The sequence below is a fragment of the Sorex araneus genome, chromosome X (genome assembly GCF_027595985.1).
Source record: "Sorex araneus isolate mSorAra2 chromosome X, mSorAra2.pri, whole genome shotgun sequence".
Taxonomy (NCBI): Eukaryota; Metazoa; Chordata; class Mammalia; order Eulipotyphla; family Soricidae; genus Sorex; species Sorex araneus.
In genome coordinates, this window is record NC_073313.1 from 206,431,333 (window position 1) to 206,449,432 (window position 18,100).

General features: G+C 45.4%; 1 protein-coding gene across 1 annotated transcript in view; it reads left to right on the forward strand.

Annotated features, from left to right (window-relative positions):
- The first annotated feature begins 1,347 nt into the window (after positions 1–1,347).
- PDK1 (pyruvate dehydrogenase kinase 1) overlaps positions 1,348–18,100 on the forward strand; it is a 38,262-nt gene continuing 21,509 nt past the window's right edge. Inside the window, exons 1-6 of the mRNA XM_055121596.1 lie at positions 1,348–1,595; positions 4,069–4,210; positions 7,315–7,386; positions 14,222–14,406; positions 14,716–14,805; positions 16,462–16,539. Of these exons, the coding sequence (XP_054977571.1) occupies positions 1,421–1,595; positions 4,069–4,210; positions 7,315–7,386; positions 14,222–14,406; positions 14,716–14,805; positions 16,462–16,539 (742 nt within the window). The 5' untranslated portion in view covers positions 1,348–1,420. The remainder of the gene's footprint in view (positions 1,596–4,068; positions 4,211–7,314; positions 7,387–14,221; positions 14,407–14,715; positions 14,806–16,461; positions 16,540–18,100) is intronic.

An 18,100-nucleotide genomic window follows, 5' to 3' on the forward strand; every position in this document is an offset into this window, starting at 1 on the left:
CCCTGCAACCACCTAGAGGATCACTGTAGCACTGTCATCCCGTTGCTCATTGATATGCTCGGGTGGGCACCAATAACGTCTCCGAGTGAGACTAGTTGTTACTGTTTTTGGCATATCACATATGCCACGGGTAGCTTGCCAGGCTCTGCTGTGCGGGTGGGATACTCTCAGTTGCTTGCCGGACTCTCCGAAAGGGACGAAGGAATCAAACTCGGGTCGGCCGTGTGCAAGGCAAACGCCCTACGGGCTGTGCTATTGCTCCAGCCACCTAGAGGATAGGAGGTCAACATTCCCCTTCAAGGTAAATGTATAGACTAATAACTTCCTAGAAAGTTACTCATTCCATCACACACACACACACACACACACACACACACACACATCCCAAGAACCCACCAACCTAGGGAAATGAATTGCTATTCAATATCAGTTGGTGCAACTGCAGTATGCGTGTGTCAGGGATCTGCACCAAGTCAAGGAGCTTGCTTTGCCCTACCCGTTACACTATGTCCATGACTGATGATCTAGTCTTAGACTCATTTGTTCAGACACCTGGAAAAGTTAGAGCAACCAACCTGGCTCTAAGGCCGCAGGGGAACAAACAGAAGGCAAGTCGGAGCGGTGGGACCCTTTAAATTCACCCTCCCAGACTCAGAAGCCTACAAATCAAGCTTTAAATTGGGCTGCCCATTGACTTCTTGAGGGGCACAGTCACTTATTATTTTGGGGCACCCTCCTTTGTGTTCACTTTTTTGTACCCACAAGTCACTGTTTCAGTTGTTACTAACTCAGCTGTTTTGTTTTGGGTTTTGGTGGGTGATGTTGGACTGGTGTGATGGTAATAAGCCACTGCAGGGTGGGCCCAAGAAACGGTGTGTTGGGTGTGGGGGGAAAGGGGGATCTCGGTTACTATCGCCCTCCCACCCCCCACCCCCACCCGAAGCTGGAAAACGCAGGGCTTGCCACAGCGGGGAGCTCTGGAAAGTTGGTCCCTGCAGGTGGCGGGCGGCGCGGTCCTGGAGCTGTTTGGCGGTGGAGGCTTGGGGCACACATTCCCCTAAGGGCGTGGGAACAGCGCGCGCACCTTGTGCCCGAGGCCGCAGCCCCCTCGCCCCCAGCAAGTTTGGGGGTGGGAGGAGGGGTTCATCAGAAGGTGTGTGTGACTGCAGCCTGCCGGCGTGACTCCGCAGCGCTACTCCCCGCCGGGTGGCCGGCTCGGACACTCTCCCCGCCAGGCGGGGGCCGCCGCGCGCTGCAGCCCCTCCCCGGGTCCCGCCCCGCGGCGCAGGGGGGCCGGGCTTGCGCCAGGGGGGCAGGCGGCCGCGGCTGCGGTGGTGACAGGCGCTCCCCGCCCCCTCGGGCCGCCACGTCCCTCACGTAGCGCCGGGCCGAGGGGACCTGGCAGGCGCGCGGGCTCGCCATGCGGCTGGTGCGGCTGGTGCGCGGGGCCGCCTCGGCCGGCCGGGCCGCCCGGCCCTGCGCCCGGCGCGGCCTCACGTCGGACGCGGGCGCCGAGCGCAGCGTGCCGGGCCAAGTGGACTTCTACGCGCGCTTCTCGCCGTCGCCGCTTTCCATGAAGCAGTTCCTAGACTTCGGTGAGTGCGCGCGGCGCGGGCCTCGGGCCTTTGTGTGCGGCCCGGGGCGGGGAGACGCGGCCGCTGCGCCCCCCACGCACACCCCTCCTCCTCTCCCTCCTCCTCCCCTGCACGTCTGGGCACCCGGAGCCTGGGCGGCCGGGGCGCGGGTGCTTCGTGCCTTCTTCTCTCGCCCAGATCTTCTTGCTCCGGAGCTGGCGGAGGGACAGGCCTTGCTCAGAACCGGGGAAGGGGGCGTGCGCCCTTGTCTTAGCGCTGCTCGTTGCCCAAAGCAGTCCGTGGAGAGCCACCCGGGCAGATGCTCCAGGAGCAGGAGGGCGCGTGCGCGGTCGGGCACCGTCGGCGAAGCCCACCCCACCCCTGTCCTGCGCGGGCAGAGGCCCGAGTGCGGACACCTCCCGGGAACGTGCCTGTGTTCGGTCCGGGGGTGATCTGGAGCTCGGTTGTGCACACTGTGATTGCAGAAAATTGGAGGTGGGCGTGGGGGTGGGAAGTAGGTTATACATCGTCGATTGTTTGCTAGAACTTTTTTTTTGCAGTTATTTTTATTAGGACACCGGATGTCAAAGTTGTTCATGATAGAGTTGTTTCAGACATACGTGTTCCAACACCAGTGTGACCTTCCCTCCTCCAGTGGCCCGAAGTTCCCTCCCACCCTTGCATGGTTTCTTAAACCACTGACTTCAGCGTGTTCCCACCAGCTGCACTTTCGTTTTTCTGCAGCCAACACATCTTGAGCACGTGTGTGCCTGAGCACGGTCTGCCGTGAGGTCACCACCTTTCACCCTGTTGGAGCAGACAGTCCTCTTGACGCTTTTCGCGTAGCTGCTTATTTTGGTTTTCTCCAGAAAGGATGCAACTCATTGTAGAGAATTGCAAATTGTGCACATTTGGCTTCTCATAGTGGGGGGAAAAACATTCGAATAATGTCAAACAATGTGAGTGTTGAAAAGAAATTATCTTCTGCACTAAGTGCTGTAAAGTCGCAGCGATTCAGTTTGGGCCCTGAAGATACCGGTTTAGCACCTTAATCTTGAAATTGTGGTTGTGTATGTGTGTCTCATTCTTCATCAGTCTGCCTTCAGCCTTTAACTTTAAAATGACTTTCCTGGGATTAAGAGTGGTAAGGTAGGGTGAATTTGTCTCTGTTCCCAAGTATGGCAGAAACAGGGACTGGAGCCATAGCACAATGGGTGGGGCGTTTGCCTTGCATGCGACGGACCTGTGTTTGGTTCCCAGCATCCCATATGGTCCCCTGAGCACCGCGAGGAATAATTCCTGAGTGCAGAGCCAGGAGTAACCCCTGTGCATTGCCGGGTGTGACCCAAAAAGCAGAAAAAAGAACCAGATAAACAAAAACAAAAACAAAAAAACCAAGTATGGCAGAAAATTTTAGCAAAAGAATTGTTTCCCCTCTAATAGTTTAGTTCTAGGACTGGAGCGATAGCACAGCGGGCAGCACGTTTGCCTTGCACACAGCCGACCTGGGTTCGATTCCTGCGACCCTCTTGGAGAGCCCTGCAAGCTACCGAGAGTATCCCTCCTGCAAGGCAGAGCCTGGCAAGCTACCTGTGGCGTATTCGATATGCCAAAAACAGTAACAAGTCTCACAAAGGAGACATTACTGGTGCCCGCTCCAGCAAATCGATGAACAGAAGAACGATGGTGCTACAGTGCAGTCTAATTCTTATTGTCAGCAGTATAGTTTTGCTTAGGTTGTTCCTTTTGCTAAAAGAGCAAGATTAGATTAATGAGTTTAGACAATAGGATTTTTCATTTAACTTTCGAGGGAACTGTTTGCCAAAGCTAAAGAGATTCTGCCACTGTTGTACCAGCAGCCTGATACCCAGGCGGAGGAGGAGAAGGAGCTGGAGCCGGCGGAATTCCAGAAATCAGAAAATGGGACTAGCAGGCAGTGGGGAAAGTTTGAAGGCGGAGGCTGAAAGGTCATTTTTGGTGGCATTCTCTGCTTGCTGTTGCCTTCCTTCTTGCTCGTGGTAGTGTGATGGTTCTACATGGAATCCACCGATCTAGCTTTCCATGAACTTGTCAACATTGCTATTTCTTAGACATGTCTTTTCTTTCTCATAAGCCTAGTTAGCAAACAGATTTCCTAACTGATAGTGGCAGCAGGTTCTAAGAGCTTTTACAGGTCCTACTGTTCCAAGACTCGGCAGCTTGCTCAGACTTGCTCCGGTTGCCTTACTTCCACCTGGGGAGATCATGTAAAGATGTAGGTCATGGAAAATGGAAACTAATGTCCCAGGTGGGCAACGGCATTGGGATGTCAGGAACTGCAGCGTGTGCTGGACAGCCCGAGAGGCCGTGTGGGTTGCTCATCTCCTCCCTCACCTCTCCTTCACTGTCTCGCCATGCGTTGTCTCCAGACTGAATCAGAAAGCTAACTCCCTTTCTCCCCGCCTTTTGGCTGCGGTGGCACTGACTCTGCTGTTCCCCACGTGTTTGTTTCCAGGAACAGTGAATGCCTGCGAGAAGACCTCCTTTATGTTCTTACGGCAGGAGTTGCCCGTTCGGTTGGCAAACATCATGAAAGAAATAAGTCTTCTTCCAGATAATCTGCTCAGGACTCCATCAGTTCAGTTGGTTCAAAGCTGGTAAGGTCCCTGTTTTGTGCTTGTAATTTCCATGGAGTTGTGGACTTTGCTCAAGGTGAAAGCAGATGCATTTTTACACTTTAGTGGAATCTTACGGTAGCACTATTATTTTCCCTCCTTTTTGTGTGTGTGTGTGGGGGGGGGGTGTGTGGCTATATCTGGGCTTATCTCTTGAATCACACCTTAGTTTTGAAAACAAGCAATCAGAAGACACAGAAATACAGACGATAAACTTAAACTACTGGGATATTATAATAAAAATGTCTACCACCCGTTGTTGTCTAGGGATTTGCATGCATTACCTTTACTGTCTCCTGCAACCTTCCCCCGTAGGCATCTTCATCTCCGTTTTACAGGTCATGAGACTGAGGTGAGTCTGCAGGTTAAGTTCTTCACTTCAGGCGGTGTCATTCACAGTGGAGTTGGGATTCAGAGCCAGATAGCTATGCTAGAAAGCATAGCATGCTCTAGTCAGAGTGATGAACTATGTGAAGGGACGTGCTTGCTTTTAATACATTTCTTTTATTGAAATATATCTTCGGAAGTCCCAAAGTTAAAATTATTACCATTGAAAGAGCAGCAGCTATTAATGGGATCGTAAAGAAAACAGGATGTCTTCCTAAAAGTGGCAGTAGAGGGGTTGGGGAGATGGTATCAGAGAGTCAAGCACCTGCCTTGCATGCTGCAAAGCCCATACTGCTTCTGGTCCCCCCGCCCCCCCCCCCCCAGCACTGCCAGGAGTAAGCCCAGAGCACTGTTTGGTGCTGCCTAAAACAAACAAGCAAAAAATGACAAATCGACGTGCATCTATGTCTATCCACCTTTGTGTAGCTTTTTTGCTTTGTTTTTTTGGCACCACGCCTGGCAGTGCTAAGGGCTGACTTCTAGCCCTGTGCTCAGGGATCACTCCTGGCGGGGCTCAGGGGACCATATGGGGCGGGGGTGGGGGGGCAGGGATCAAAGCCAGGTCGGCCATGTGTAAGGCAGTTGCCCTTACCCGCTGTACTATCACTCCAACCCTGTATAGCTGTTGTTTGTCACTGTTATTTGGGGGTCACACCTGGTAATGCTCTCAGGGGACAATGCGGTGCCAGGAATCAAACCTGAGACTTCCAGAGGTAAAGCCTGTGCTTCAATCCTTTAAACTGTTTCCCAGGCTCAGTGTTATTAATTTAAACCTGTTATTTTCTTAAGCATCATGCATCTCAAACAAAAGAACTTGCCAACGTCTTGAGTGGAAAGAATTTAGCAGCATGACAAATGCAAATTTATTTATGGAAACCCTACCATTACTTTGGTAGACATAGTAATGGAAGAAACTGATCCAACATTAATTTCTGAAAAAAATTCTAAGTATATGACTGCTACATATATGATAATTGAATACTGTCTAGCCCACATATGGAGCAGCTATAATGAATGTGGTTTAAATAAGAGGTATTTGTTTAGGAAATATGGTGGAAAGAAAAGAGAACACAGACCTTTCTATGGAAATTTATTCCTTTTCCCCACAGTTCTTCCTTAAAACTATAATGTGCAGATAGTACAATGGGTAGGGTGCTTGTTTGACATGGGCTAACTTGGGTTCATTCCCCAGCATCCCATATCATCCCCTGAGCCTTCCAGGAGTGATTCCCGAGTGCAGAGTCAGGAATATTCCCTGATCACTGCTGGGTATAATAACCTGAAAAACAACAAGTTCTACATTTTGAAATCTAGTCTGTGCCTGACACATTATAGGTCATCAAATACCTCTTCAATAAAGACCCTAGTTTTTCTTGCCAGTGAAGAGAAAACGAAGGGTTAAAGGGAAATGGTAGGTAGCTAGAATCACTTGACTTTGGAATGTACCAAAGCGAATTGCTGTCAGAAACAGCTTTCCAAACCCGTATAAAGGTTGACAGGTTTTTCCAGCACTTGCGTGGCCTGTGGACAAGATGTAAACTAGGAGCTGGCAGCAGAGCAGGCAGACGGAGCTTCCGAAGGCCAGTAGCAGGGTGAAGCGTTCTTGGCGTTGCCCCCGCTGCCAGGCACCTGACCTTGAGAGAGTCAGCCGGCTCTCCTCATCTTGCTCCTTCCTTGACAGATCATTTGCTATCTTGAATTGTTCCACACAAGTTAAACACCTACATTTTATGGGGCTGGATGATGGTACAGCAGGTAGGTCTACTTGCCTTGCATGTGGCCAACCTGGATTCAATCCCCTCCCCCGGCACCGTCTACGGCCCTCAGACCCCACCAGGAGTGATCCCAGAGTGCAAAGCCAGGAGTAACCTCTGAGCACAGCCAGGTGTGGCTCCCAAACAAAAATACAATAAATAAAAATGTTTGGGGATGTGTTTATTTTTTGTAATGTTTTGTACATTTGGGAATGTTTGTGTTTATTTTCCATGCTGCCTAAAAAAGACCGGCGTGGCAGATTTTAGGCTTTGGTTGTAAATACCTAAAATTAAGGTTCTATGTTAGGGGCTTACTGGTTGCATGGTGAGATACAGCACTATTCACACACTTTGATCTAAGGAATTTTTTTGGGGATCATTTTTAGAGAATTATAACAAGTAATATAAAATTAATTATTCAGGGTCTGCTCTAGGGACAAGCTTGAGGGGTGGTTGGGAAAATTGGAAATAATGGTGGGTGGGAAGGTGCAATGGTGGTGGGATTGGTGTTGGAAATTATAAAAATGGTTAAAAAAAATTAAGGTTCTTTTTAAATCCAGACTATTAAACTAGACGCTTAGATCAAGGTAGGCTGTCCCCTCCATGTCATGCACCTAAGTTTAGTCATTCATCTAGATCCCATAGTTACTAGTATGAAGCGGAGTCCTCATTAACAGCGTGCATAATGCAACGTGCCGGGTCAGTCTGAGGAATCATAAAGCGATTTGTGAGTACAGACATTTTTTTTAAAAATGGAGGAAATCCTAATATGCTTGTTTATACTACATTTTTAGAGAAAATGAGCAGCCTGAATAACTATAAAACTGCTGTGTTTACCATAATTCCCAGCATTTTTAATTTCTTAGAAATCAACTATTAAAACCACCTTTTGAGAACTTTCTTGATAGTGCAGAATGTGTTTACCCTATTAAATTTGCATTTCAGGTATATCCAGAGCCTTCAGGAGCTTCTTGAATTTAAGGATAAAAGTGCTGAAGATGTTAAAATTATATATGAGTAAGTATACTGTTTTGATCCTGTTCTAAACACAACCCTTAAGCCATTCAGACATTATGTAAAAATGTGAATGTATTTAGCTTAAAACCGCTTTAGGGAAATTTGTTCCTTGTCGTCTGGACTATGTGAGAGTCTATTTCCAGAGAAGTAACATGAATCAATAAAATGGGGAGACCTAGGAAATATTTCCTTTTCCTCTGAACTCAGCTGTAAGGAAGACGCAGTTCCAGTGTGACCATCCGTGGAAATCTAGATGTGGCCTCAGTGGCACTGGGATGCTAAGGGGACTGGTGTAGACTTAAACCCGGAGAGAACAGGCTTCTGAAATGACCATTTTCTGCTTAATTTGTTATAGCCGTGCAGAGACACGGGCCAGACTGGTTGGTTTGTGTGTTTCAAAGAAAAGCTGCAAGTTTAGGTTTTTCATGTAAAATCTCTCAATTTTGAAAGGTTAGCAAATCATTTTTAAAAAACACAAAGGCCCGAAGAAATGTCTGCCTGAGTCTCTAGTTTATGACCTGTGGTCAGTAACACAAAGAAAGCAATACAGCCAAGTTAATAACCAGCATACTCGAATTCATTAGCAAGGCCATCTCCTCAGGCACTCACATTGTTCCTCTGACCATTGCTCCAAACTTTCAGGTGACCCTTGTTTGGTTAACCTTGTATTACACCTCAGTTTTCACGGCTTTTTAAAAGATGATGGCAGCCCTTCATACTTCAAACCCAGTTTGGGGGCCAGAGCAATAGTGAAGAAGGTAAGGTGTTTCCCTTACCTTTTGCCGGCTTGCTTTCATCCCTACATTTGATTCCCTGATTACCACCAGGAGTCATTCCTGAGCAGAGTCAGGAGTAGGTCCTGAGCACCGCTAAGTGTGACCTAAATGCCCTAAAAGAAACCCCAAACGGGCTGGAGTGATAGCATAGAGAGTAGGGCGTTTGCCTTGCACACGGCTGACCTGGGTTCGATTCCCAGCATCCCATATGGTCCCTTGAGCGCCGCCAGGAGTAATAACTGAGTGCATGAGCCAGGAGTAACCCCTGTGCAAAGCGGGGTGTGACCCAAAAGAAAAAAAAAAAGAAGCCCCAAACAAACCCCCAGACCTGTGATTTTTGTCTGAAAATAGCATTACGAATTTGCAGTTGTTGGGCTGGAGGGATAGTACTGAAGATAGGGCACCTGCCTTGCACGTGGCCAACCCAGACAGATGTGGCCCAACCCCCTCCCTTTCTCATTCTACCGCAAAAAAAAAAAAAAAAAAAAAGAAGAAGGAGAAGAAGAAGAAGAAGAAAAATTTACTAAATTTGTTTCAGGTCTTTTTGGTTTTTATTTTATTTATTTATTTATTTGGATTTTGGGCCATGCCTGGTGATGCTTAGGGCTTCCTCCTAGCTGTGAGCTCAGGGATCACTCCTGGCAGACTCAGAGAATCATATAAGGGTGCCCAGGATTAAACCCAGGCTGGCCTCATGCAAGGCAGGTGCCCTACCCTCATGAGCAGATGCCTCATGCAAGGCAGGTGCCCTATCCTTAGCCCCACCAGTTCTTTTTATTTTTTAATTAATTTAAATGAATCATTGACATTTGATGAAAACTAGGTTTAATCTAGGCACACTTTTGTACATAAATGATGCTATTTAATCTTTAAAAACCTACTGTACTAAGGCTGTTCAGTATTCAGAGCAGTTAAGATCACAAAACCAGCAATTGGTACTAACATTTGAACCCAACACCTTACTTTAAAGCGACATGGAGGAGCCAGAGAGGTAGTACAGAGTATAGCAGGTAGGGTGCTTGCTTTGTATGCAGTCAATCCTGGTTCAATTCCCAGCACCCCATTTGGTCCCCTGAGTACTGCTAGGAGCGATCCCTGAGTGCAGAGCTGGAAGTAAGCCCTGAGCACCACTGGGTGTGGCCCCCAAACCCAAACCAACAACAATAACAGCAAAACACTTACAGAGTCCCTTCTCCCTGCATGGAGTTAGGCCTCTAGAGAGAAAAAAGCAACAATGTGGGGACCCGGAGATGATTCAGTGGCTAACTCGCCTGCCCTGTAAGGGTGAGCCACGAGCCCAGTCCCTGGGCCTGCTGTGTACTCTGCTGTGTGTGACCCCTGCACATCAAGCCGTTCCCAGGCATATCCAAGCCCCACGACTAAACAGGTTGTGACTTACAACACAACCGAGCACCTCAACTGTTGGAGCACCATGGCCAGCAAGCGCATTGGCTGAGCGTGTGTGAGCATCACAACTACATGTTGTCCCTAGCAAGCACCATAGTTCAGTGTGCCTGCACCATAGCCAGGCGGAGTATGTGTGTGATTGCGTGCACACATGCATAATTGTCACATTTTATGCTCCCCCCTCTGTTTTTATTTTTATTATTTATTTATTTATTTATTATTTTTTTTTTTTGCTTTTTGGGTCACACCCAGCGATGCTCAGGGGTTACTCCTGGCTTTGCACTCAGGAATTACTCCTGGCAGTGCTTGGGGGACCATATGGGATGCCGGGGATCGAACCCAGGTAGGCCGCATGCAAGGCAAACGCCCTACCCGCTGTGCTATCTCTCCGGCCCCTCCCCCCCCCCCGTTTTTAAAAAGCAAATTGGTGTGCAACTATTATATTAAAGTTTTAAGTATATATTTTTTGATTTGTCACATTCAGGAGTGCTCAGGGCCACCCCCATGTCTGTGGTCAGGGCCACTCGGGGCTCTATGGCTGTGGACCATATCTGGCAGTGCTCCGGGACCCTATGTGGTGGGCCAGGATTTGAACCTGGCATTTTTAAGACCTTATCTGCAGACAGTCACAGCAGATTCCTTGGAACTCTATTCTGACTCTTTGGCCCCATTATATGAAGCTTTTTTTAACAAAGTTATGGACCAACTTCTTTTTTTTTCCAATTTATTTTTTATTGAGTTCTGTGAGATACACAGTTACAAAACTGTTTGGTGATTGGGTTTCAGTCCTGCGGTGTTCCAACACCCATCCCTCCACCATTGTACATTTCCCACCACCGGTGACCCCAGTTTCCCTCCCACCCCCCTGCTCCCGGCCTGTCTCTCTGGCAGGTACTTCTCTCTTCTCTCTTTTCCTGTCTTCCTCTCTCCCTCCCTCCCTCCTTCCTTCCTTCCTTCCTTCCTTCCTTCCTTCCTTCCTTCCTTCCTTCCTTCCTTCCTTCCTTCCTTCCTTCCTTCCTTCCTTCCTTCCTTCCTTCCTGTGCTCCCCTCCCCCTCTCCTCTTTTGGTCATTATGATTTTGCAATACAGATACCAAGGGGTTATCATCTTTGTTCCTTCACCTACTTTCAGCACGCAGTTCTTATCCAGAGTGTTCATTTCCGACTGTCTTTGTCACAGTGGTCCCTTCTCTGTCCCAACTGCCTTCTCCCCCAGCACAGCACCAATGTGGCACCATCCTCCTGACCCTTGTTACTACTGTCCTTGGGTATTAGACTCATATTATGTTTATTTATGTTTATTTACATCCCACAAATGAGTGCAGTCGTTCTATGTCTGTCCCTCTCCTTCTCACTCATTTCACTCAGAATAGGTGGACCAACTTTGGACTAAAAAAGTAAAGTGCAGTAATTATGTGGTGGCAGTGATTATGCAGTGAAGCATGGTATGATCTAGTACCTTCTTAAAAGTCATCAGTGGAGCTAGAAAATAAACTGAACAGTCGAGGAGAATAATGCTGGTTTGGGTTCTTTAGAAAAAGAGAAGTGAAATAAGTAAATAAAAGGGGTAACAAGAAATGAAGAGTTGTTTATTGTTTTCAAGGAGTTGCATGCCTTTTGGATTCACAGGTGTTTGTTTTTGTTTTTTGTTTTTTTTTTTTGCTTTTTGGGTCACACCTGGCGATGCACAGGGGTTACTCCTGGCTCTGCACTCAGGAATTACCCCTGGCCATGCTCAGGGGACCATATGGGATGCTGGGATTTGAACCCGGGTCGGCCGAGTGCAAGGCAAACGCCCTACCCGCTGTGCTATCGCTCCAGCCCTCACAGTTTGTTTTTAAAGCATACACTAATGAGGAATTCCAAAAGAAATGCCTCGAGTACTGAGAGTATCATTGGCATAAGTCGATGGCACTCAAGATGATGACTTTGAGTGGGAAAGCAGTCATTGGGAAGAGTCAATTCTGGTGGGTATGTTGCAGAATTGTTTCTGATACTTTATAATTAAGACAGCTTAGTCTTTTAGTTTTTTACATTAATCATGCAATAATATCTTCTAAATGATAAATAGGATGACTTGAAATATTTTCTTTTAACACAAGTTTGCTTTTTCCTCTACAGTTTTATTCTTTAATTTTACTCTTTTACTCCCTTACTCCCTCCCTTCCCCTTCAGTATTTTTGTTGTGCTCTGTTCTGTTTTGTTTTTGGGTCACACCTGGCGGTACTCGGTGATTACTGCTGGTTCTGCACTCAGGAATCACTCCTGGCTGTGCTCAGGGGACCATGTGGGAAGCTGAGAATCGAACCTGGGTCGGCTGCGTACAAGGCGAGCGCCCTACACGCTGTGCTATGGCTCCGCTCCTACCCCTCTGTTGTTATTATCGGTGTTGTCTTTATGGGGTGATACGGAGTTGCAGCTGCCTTTAGTGCTTGTACATTTTCATCTTCACTTAGTGGGGGTGGCATCCCAAGTTGTGGTGCTCATACCCTTGGATGCAGTGCTCACACTCTTGGCTGCGGTACTCATACTCTTGGCGGTGGTGCTCACATCTTAGTTGCAGTGCTCACGTTCTCAGCTGTAGTGCTCACATTCGTGGTGCTCGCAGTATCAGCTACAGTGCTCATACTCGGCTGCAGTGCTCCAAGTTTGCCATTTGTTTATTGTGTTTAAGCATTTGTGTGCAGGGTTCACACTCCTTGTCATAGATGGCTGTGAGCTCCCACATCCTGTTCAACTACTCACTGGGGCCACACACCTCTTTGTGGTGTGGCCAGAAATTGCTTGCAGTGCCAGAGATTATAGATAGCAGAGGTTTTATTATTATTTTTTATTTTTTTCCTATGTATTCCATTGTTTCTTTTAGCTCCCTATGCATTTTTAATAGCTCCTTTCTAAATTTCTTGGCAGAGATGCTATATAGCTCACTATTACTGCTGGGATAGCTTCTTAATTCACTAAGCCTAGTGGGTTTCTTCATTGCTTTACCATTGTGACCTGTGTGGTTTAGACTTTCACACTCACCATTATTACTGTGTTTTTTTGTGTGATATCAATTGAGATAGGGGATAGCAGAGGTTTTAGACTTAAACAGCAGAGCTGTTAGGATCACTTGGCATGTGTAGGTTACCAGGGTTTTGAACTCAGGATCATCTGAGCCACAGTGCTACTTTAAAACATTTTTTTTAATTTGAGTCACTGTGAGATACAAAGTTACAAAGCCGTGCATCATTAGGTTTCAGTCATACAGTTCCAACACCCATCCCTCTACCCATGTCCATTTCCCATCTCCATCCCTCCTGCTACCACCCCTCCCCCACCACCCTGCCTCTATGGCTCTATGGCAGACACTTTCCCTCCCTCCCCCCTCTTTCCTATTGGGCATTGTGGTGTGCAATACAGATACTGAGAGGTTATATTTGTTCCTTTACCTGCTTTCAGCATGCAGTTCTTATCCAGAATGATCCTTTCCAACTGTTGTTGTCATAATGGTCCCTTCTCTATCCCCAGTGTCTTCTCCCCAGCCTTTAGGGCAGGCTTCCAACCGCAGACTAATCCTCCTTGCCCTTTTCGACTGTTCTTGGGTATTAGTCTCATATTATGATTTTTTTAACTCTTATTTATTTACTTATTTTGCTTTTTGGGTCACACCCGGTGATGCACAGGGGTTACTCCTGGCTCATGCACTCAGGAGTTACTCCTGGCGGTACTCAGGGGACCATATGGGATGCTTGAAATTGAACCAGGGTCAGCCACGTGCAAGGCAAATGCCCTACCCACTGTGCTATCGCTCCAGCCCCTTATGCTTTTTTTTTTATATTCCACAAAATTGTGCAATTATTCTATGTCTTCCTTCTGCTTCTGACTTATTTCACTCAGCATGGTTCTCTCTGTGTCCATCTATTTACAATTGAATTTCATGACTTCCTTTCTCCTAGTATTCCCTTATGTATCATACTTTCTTTAACCAGTTGTCACAGTGTTGCTTTTGCTGGCCCTTCCTCTCCCTTTTTTTTTTTTTTTGCCACATAGGATGAATGAAATGGAATTCTTTTCTGCTTTTGTTTGTGTTTCTTTCTCTTTGAACAGCAGAGAACAGTTCTAAGAAAACCCTGATCATTTTAGGATTATAGTTGCAAGAAAGTAATTAAATTTTAAAAGCCATCCCTAGTGCCGAGGATTGACTCAGGACTTCATACATGGAAAGTACCCTACTCAGAAGCTGCATTCCCAGCTCCTTAAAAATTTACTTTGTATAATGCCTGAAATCTTCATAGATTTGACATATTTTTTCATCGGAGAAGTGTTTAGATAAGTTTAGTTTTCCTAAGCACAAACTGAAGGGGGGGTACTTTTACTAAGTTAGGCAATCCTTTGCTACTCTAGTTGGCAAGGCCTAGATTTTATGATTAAACTCAATTCTGAAAAAAAAAAAAATCAATTCAGCCCTGGCAGCCCTCTGCTGAGCCTCACTGTGGCAGCTGAGGTCATCACTGGCCTGGAGCAGTCCTGCATCCTCCAGACTGAACCACCAGCCGGGTTGACCAAGTATCATTGGTGGGAGTGACACTCAGGCTCTTTAGGGAGGTCCAGAAACCGGGGATATTTTCACTTGTCAAGTATTTGGCTGCTTTGACAGACAGATTTGTTTAGCTTTACAGATACTGTGATACGCATCAGGAACAGACACAATAATGTTATTACCACGATGGCCCAAGGCATTATCGAATATAAGGAGAGCTTTGGGGTGGATCCTGTTACCAGCCAGCATGTTCAGTACTTTTTGGACCGTTTCTACATGAGCCGCATCTCCATTCGAATGTTACTCAATCAACACTGTAAGTGTCTGGGAGCCCTGAGGAGCAGCCAAGTAAACATGCATTGCTGTGCTTTAAATTTGTTTAGAGAACTTCCCCCTTTAAGGAGAACTTTAAGTTGTACTTTTTTTTTTTTTTTTGGTATATTTAGACAAGATAGTCTGCCATACAGAGGAGGTGTCTTGGTTGAATGTGTATGGTTAGCATTATGTACTATACTGTTTATGTCTTAAGGAATATATATGCTATATTTGATAGCGTTTAGAGAACAGTAGGAACACCTAGAAGAAAACACTAGGTATTTTATTTATCTTGTTTTTCTACTGATAGCCTTACTTTTTGGTGGAAAAGGAAGCCCATCTCATCGAAAGCACATTGGAAGCATAAATCCAAACTGCAACGTTGTTGAAGTTATAAAAGGTAAAGACTTACATATATTTTTCAGAGGTAGCAAAAGATAGCACAGCGGTAGGGCGTTCGCCATTCATGCGGCTGACCCGTGTTTGATTCCTCTGCCCCTCTCGGAGAGCCCAGCAAGCTATTGAGAGTATTGGGCCCAAACGGCAGAGCCTGGCAAGCTACCCGTGGCATATTTGATATGCCAAAACACTAACAGTAAGTCTCACAATGAGAGACATTACTGGTGTCTGCTCGAACAAATCGATGAGCAACGAGTTGACAGTGACAGTAACAGTGACAGCAAAAGTCAGAATTGTATTTGGGCTGAGACATAATATAGCAGGTAAAGTGCTTGCTTTGCCTGCAACCGACCCTGGTTTGATCCATGGCACCATATGTCGTCCCGTGAGCACACAGAGACAGATGTAAACTGTAAGTATTCATTGTGGCTCAAAAAAACAAAAGAAAAAGAAAAAAAATAAGAGTTGTGTTATTTCTCGATATTACAACAGTTATTTAGGATTAGAAAGTTAGTACAGGGTTTAAGGTGCTTGCCTTGCATGTGGCTGGCTCCAGTTTGATTCCCAGCACCATATTGGTCCCCCATGCACACTGAAAATGTGGCCCAGAAACCCCCACTTAAAATAAATGCAGCAACAGTATCATAAGACAAAATGGTACAGTCAGAGAATCATTTCATGGAGTTCAGTGTGGCTTTCTGATGGTAATCGTGCACATGTGTCCTATGAATAGTGTGCTGATACGATACTTTGTTAGGCAGTTTGGTGATGCGAAGGGGGCATTCTTTTCACTTCAGAAGATTCAAGTTCTCTCTCCTCTCTTTCCAATTCCCTGTACCAGGGATCCTAATTCATAATAATGGGATTTACTTTTTCCCACATTTTTCCTGTTTATGCCAAAGAAAGTCATTTACCTATATCATTATTGGTCTTATATTGGGTTTTACTGTTTTAGAAAATGGGACACTGTATATTTTTCTATTCATCTACAGACACCCTCTCATGACTAGTACATGAGGTTATACCCAGGCTTTTGAATGGCTGACTAGAAGTATCAGAATGTATGAATCCATCTCTTGTCGATGCTTACTCAAATTGCCTCTATTTTTTGTTCTACAAGGGCTGGCTCCCCCAACACCTGGGGGAAAAGAAAAGCAAACCAAGAAGCCTGGGAATGAGTCCCTGCTTCAGTTTTTTTTCTACTGCAATTCTGCAGTGAGAAAATTTAAATAGGTGGTGACATTTTTGGATAGTATTTTAGAAGGCAAGATTTCTAGACTAAAAATCCTTTAAAATGCATTTTAAATTGTGATGCTCCAGAGAGGTATTATACAAGGAGTCTTTCTTTTCTAAATTCCTCTAAGTTAAATCTTTTTAATATGTGATACAAAAATTTCCTTCAGCCTGCTATCTCTTTACTCTTTGTAGTGAAGTTGTCCGTAAAGATCTTTGTTTCAGTCATATCTGTTTTCCTTTGTGTCTAGCATGCCACTTCATGTCACTTAAAAAATTTTTGCCAAAACTAAGAATAAAGTGCATTTTCTTATAGAGTTTCAATTTTGTTTTTGAATGCTATTGTCATCTTAATGCATGAGGCAGATATAAATTAGTTAATGCTTTATCCTTTTTTAAAAAAAAACATTTTGATTCCTGCTAGATGGCTATGAAAATGCCAGGCGTCTGTGTGATTTGTATTACATCAACTCTCCTGAACTAGAACTTGAAGAATTAAATGGTAAGCCTGATGTTCTTTTTTTCTCAATAATTATTACTCTGATTATTTGAGAAGAGAGGTTAAGAATTTTTATTTGATTATAGACTTGTTTCATTCACTTCTTTATTGGATATGAAAGTGAGGTTAAAAACAACTGTGTTAAAATGTGTGTATGTGTGCATGAGAATTTATTTATAAGCAATATGAAAAACATGAATATTTGTCTTCCCCATATTTCTTATTTTTAATTCATACATTGATCCTTTAGATTTTTCTGGTTAATCAGAACCAAAAAACTGATGCCTGAAAGATTACGTTTGATTTTTATATGTACTTCAGTATGTCAGGCAGCATTTTCAACCACTGCCCATGGACCAATGCTTGTCCATAGGTGTAAGAAGGTTGGCAATCATGGGTTTTGCTTACAGCTGCTCTCTGGACCAGTATGCAGGACAGGTGCTGATCACAGGTGTAATAAAAGAACTTTGGTGTAAGTTATAGTTTTTCAGCTTTATCCTTCCGGGATTATTTTGGTTTTTGGCCACACCTGTTGGTACTCAGGGAGCACTCCTGGCTGACTCAGAGGACCTTATGGGAGGCCAGGAATTGAGCCTGGGTTGGCTGCAGGTCAGCCAACTGTATTATCCAGTACCCACTGTATTATAGTTCTGGCTCTACCTTCTCAGCTTTTAAATGACTTGTATTTTTGAGGAGGAAGTAAAAAGACTGAGAAAGGGATTACTTTTTTATTTGGAAATCTGTTTATTTCTGATGTTCTTCTAGAAACTTTGGGATGAAAAGAAGAGATTGATGCACCTCTCTTATTTTCCTGGAGGTGGAGTAGTTCAGTAGAGGGAAAAAGATTTCCTAAGATCAGATGACATATTAAGAGAGTAAAGTTTCGGGGCTTGGAGTGATTGATAGCACAGCGGGTAGGGCGTTTGCCTTGCACGCGGCCAACCTGGGTTGATTCCCAGCATCCCGTATGGTCCCCTGAGCACCGCCAGGAGTGGTTCCTGAGTGCAGAGTCAGGAGTAACCGCTGTGCATCGCAAGGTGTGACCCAAAAAGTAAAAAAAAAAAAAGAGTAAAGTTTTTCTGGGCTGCAGAGAGAGAGGCCATGAAGGAGTTCACCAACATGGTTTTTCCCTAAAACCATGTTAACACTTTTAATTCATAATAACACCTTGCTTTACATTAGAACCACTAGAACTGTCAATGTTTAATTGATAGTTTGGGAACCTGAATTGCTGTGGGCAGTTTCCAGGTGTCCCGTTTGTGCTCCCAAGGGGCACTTGATACAGCAGAGAGTGAGACCATTGGCTGAAAAGAGCCCCGAAGGCTGCTGAGAAGGCCACTGAGTCTTACTCCTTTGCTGTACTGAAGGTTCTCTATACCTGTCTGTTTCCCTTCCCCAGTGGGGCTCTTAATAAAAGACTATAGAATTAGCATCCTTGATGGACTGATGGTAGCTTAACATTGAAATCAGACGTGTATCTGGTGAAACTCCTTCCTTAAATAAAATAGAAAACATTCCACTGACAAAACATATTTTAAAAGGTTTAAAAAATACGTCTATGAAA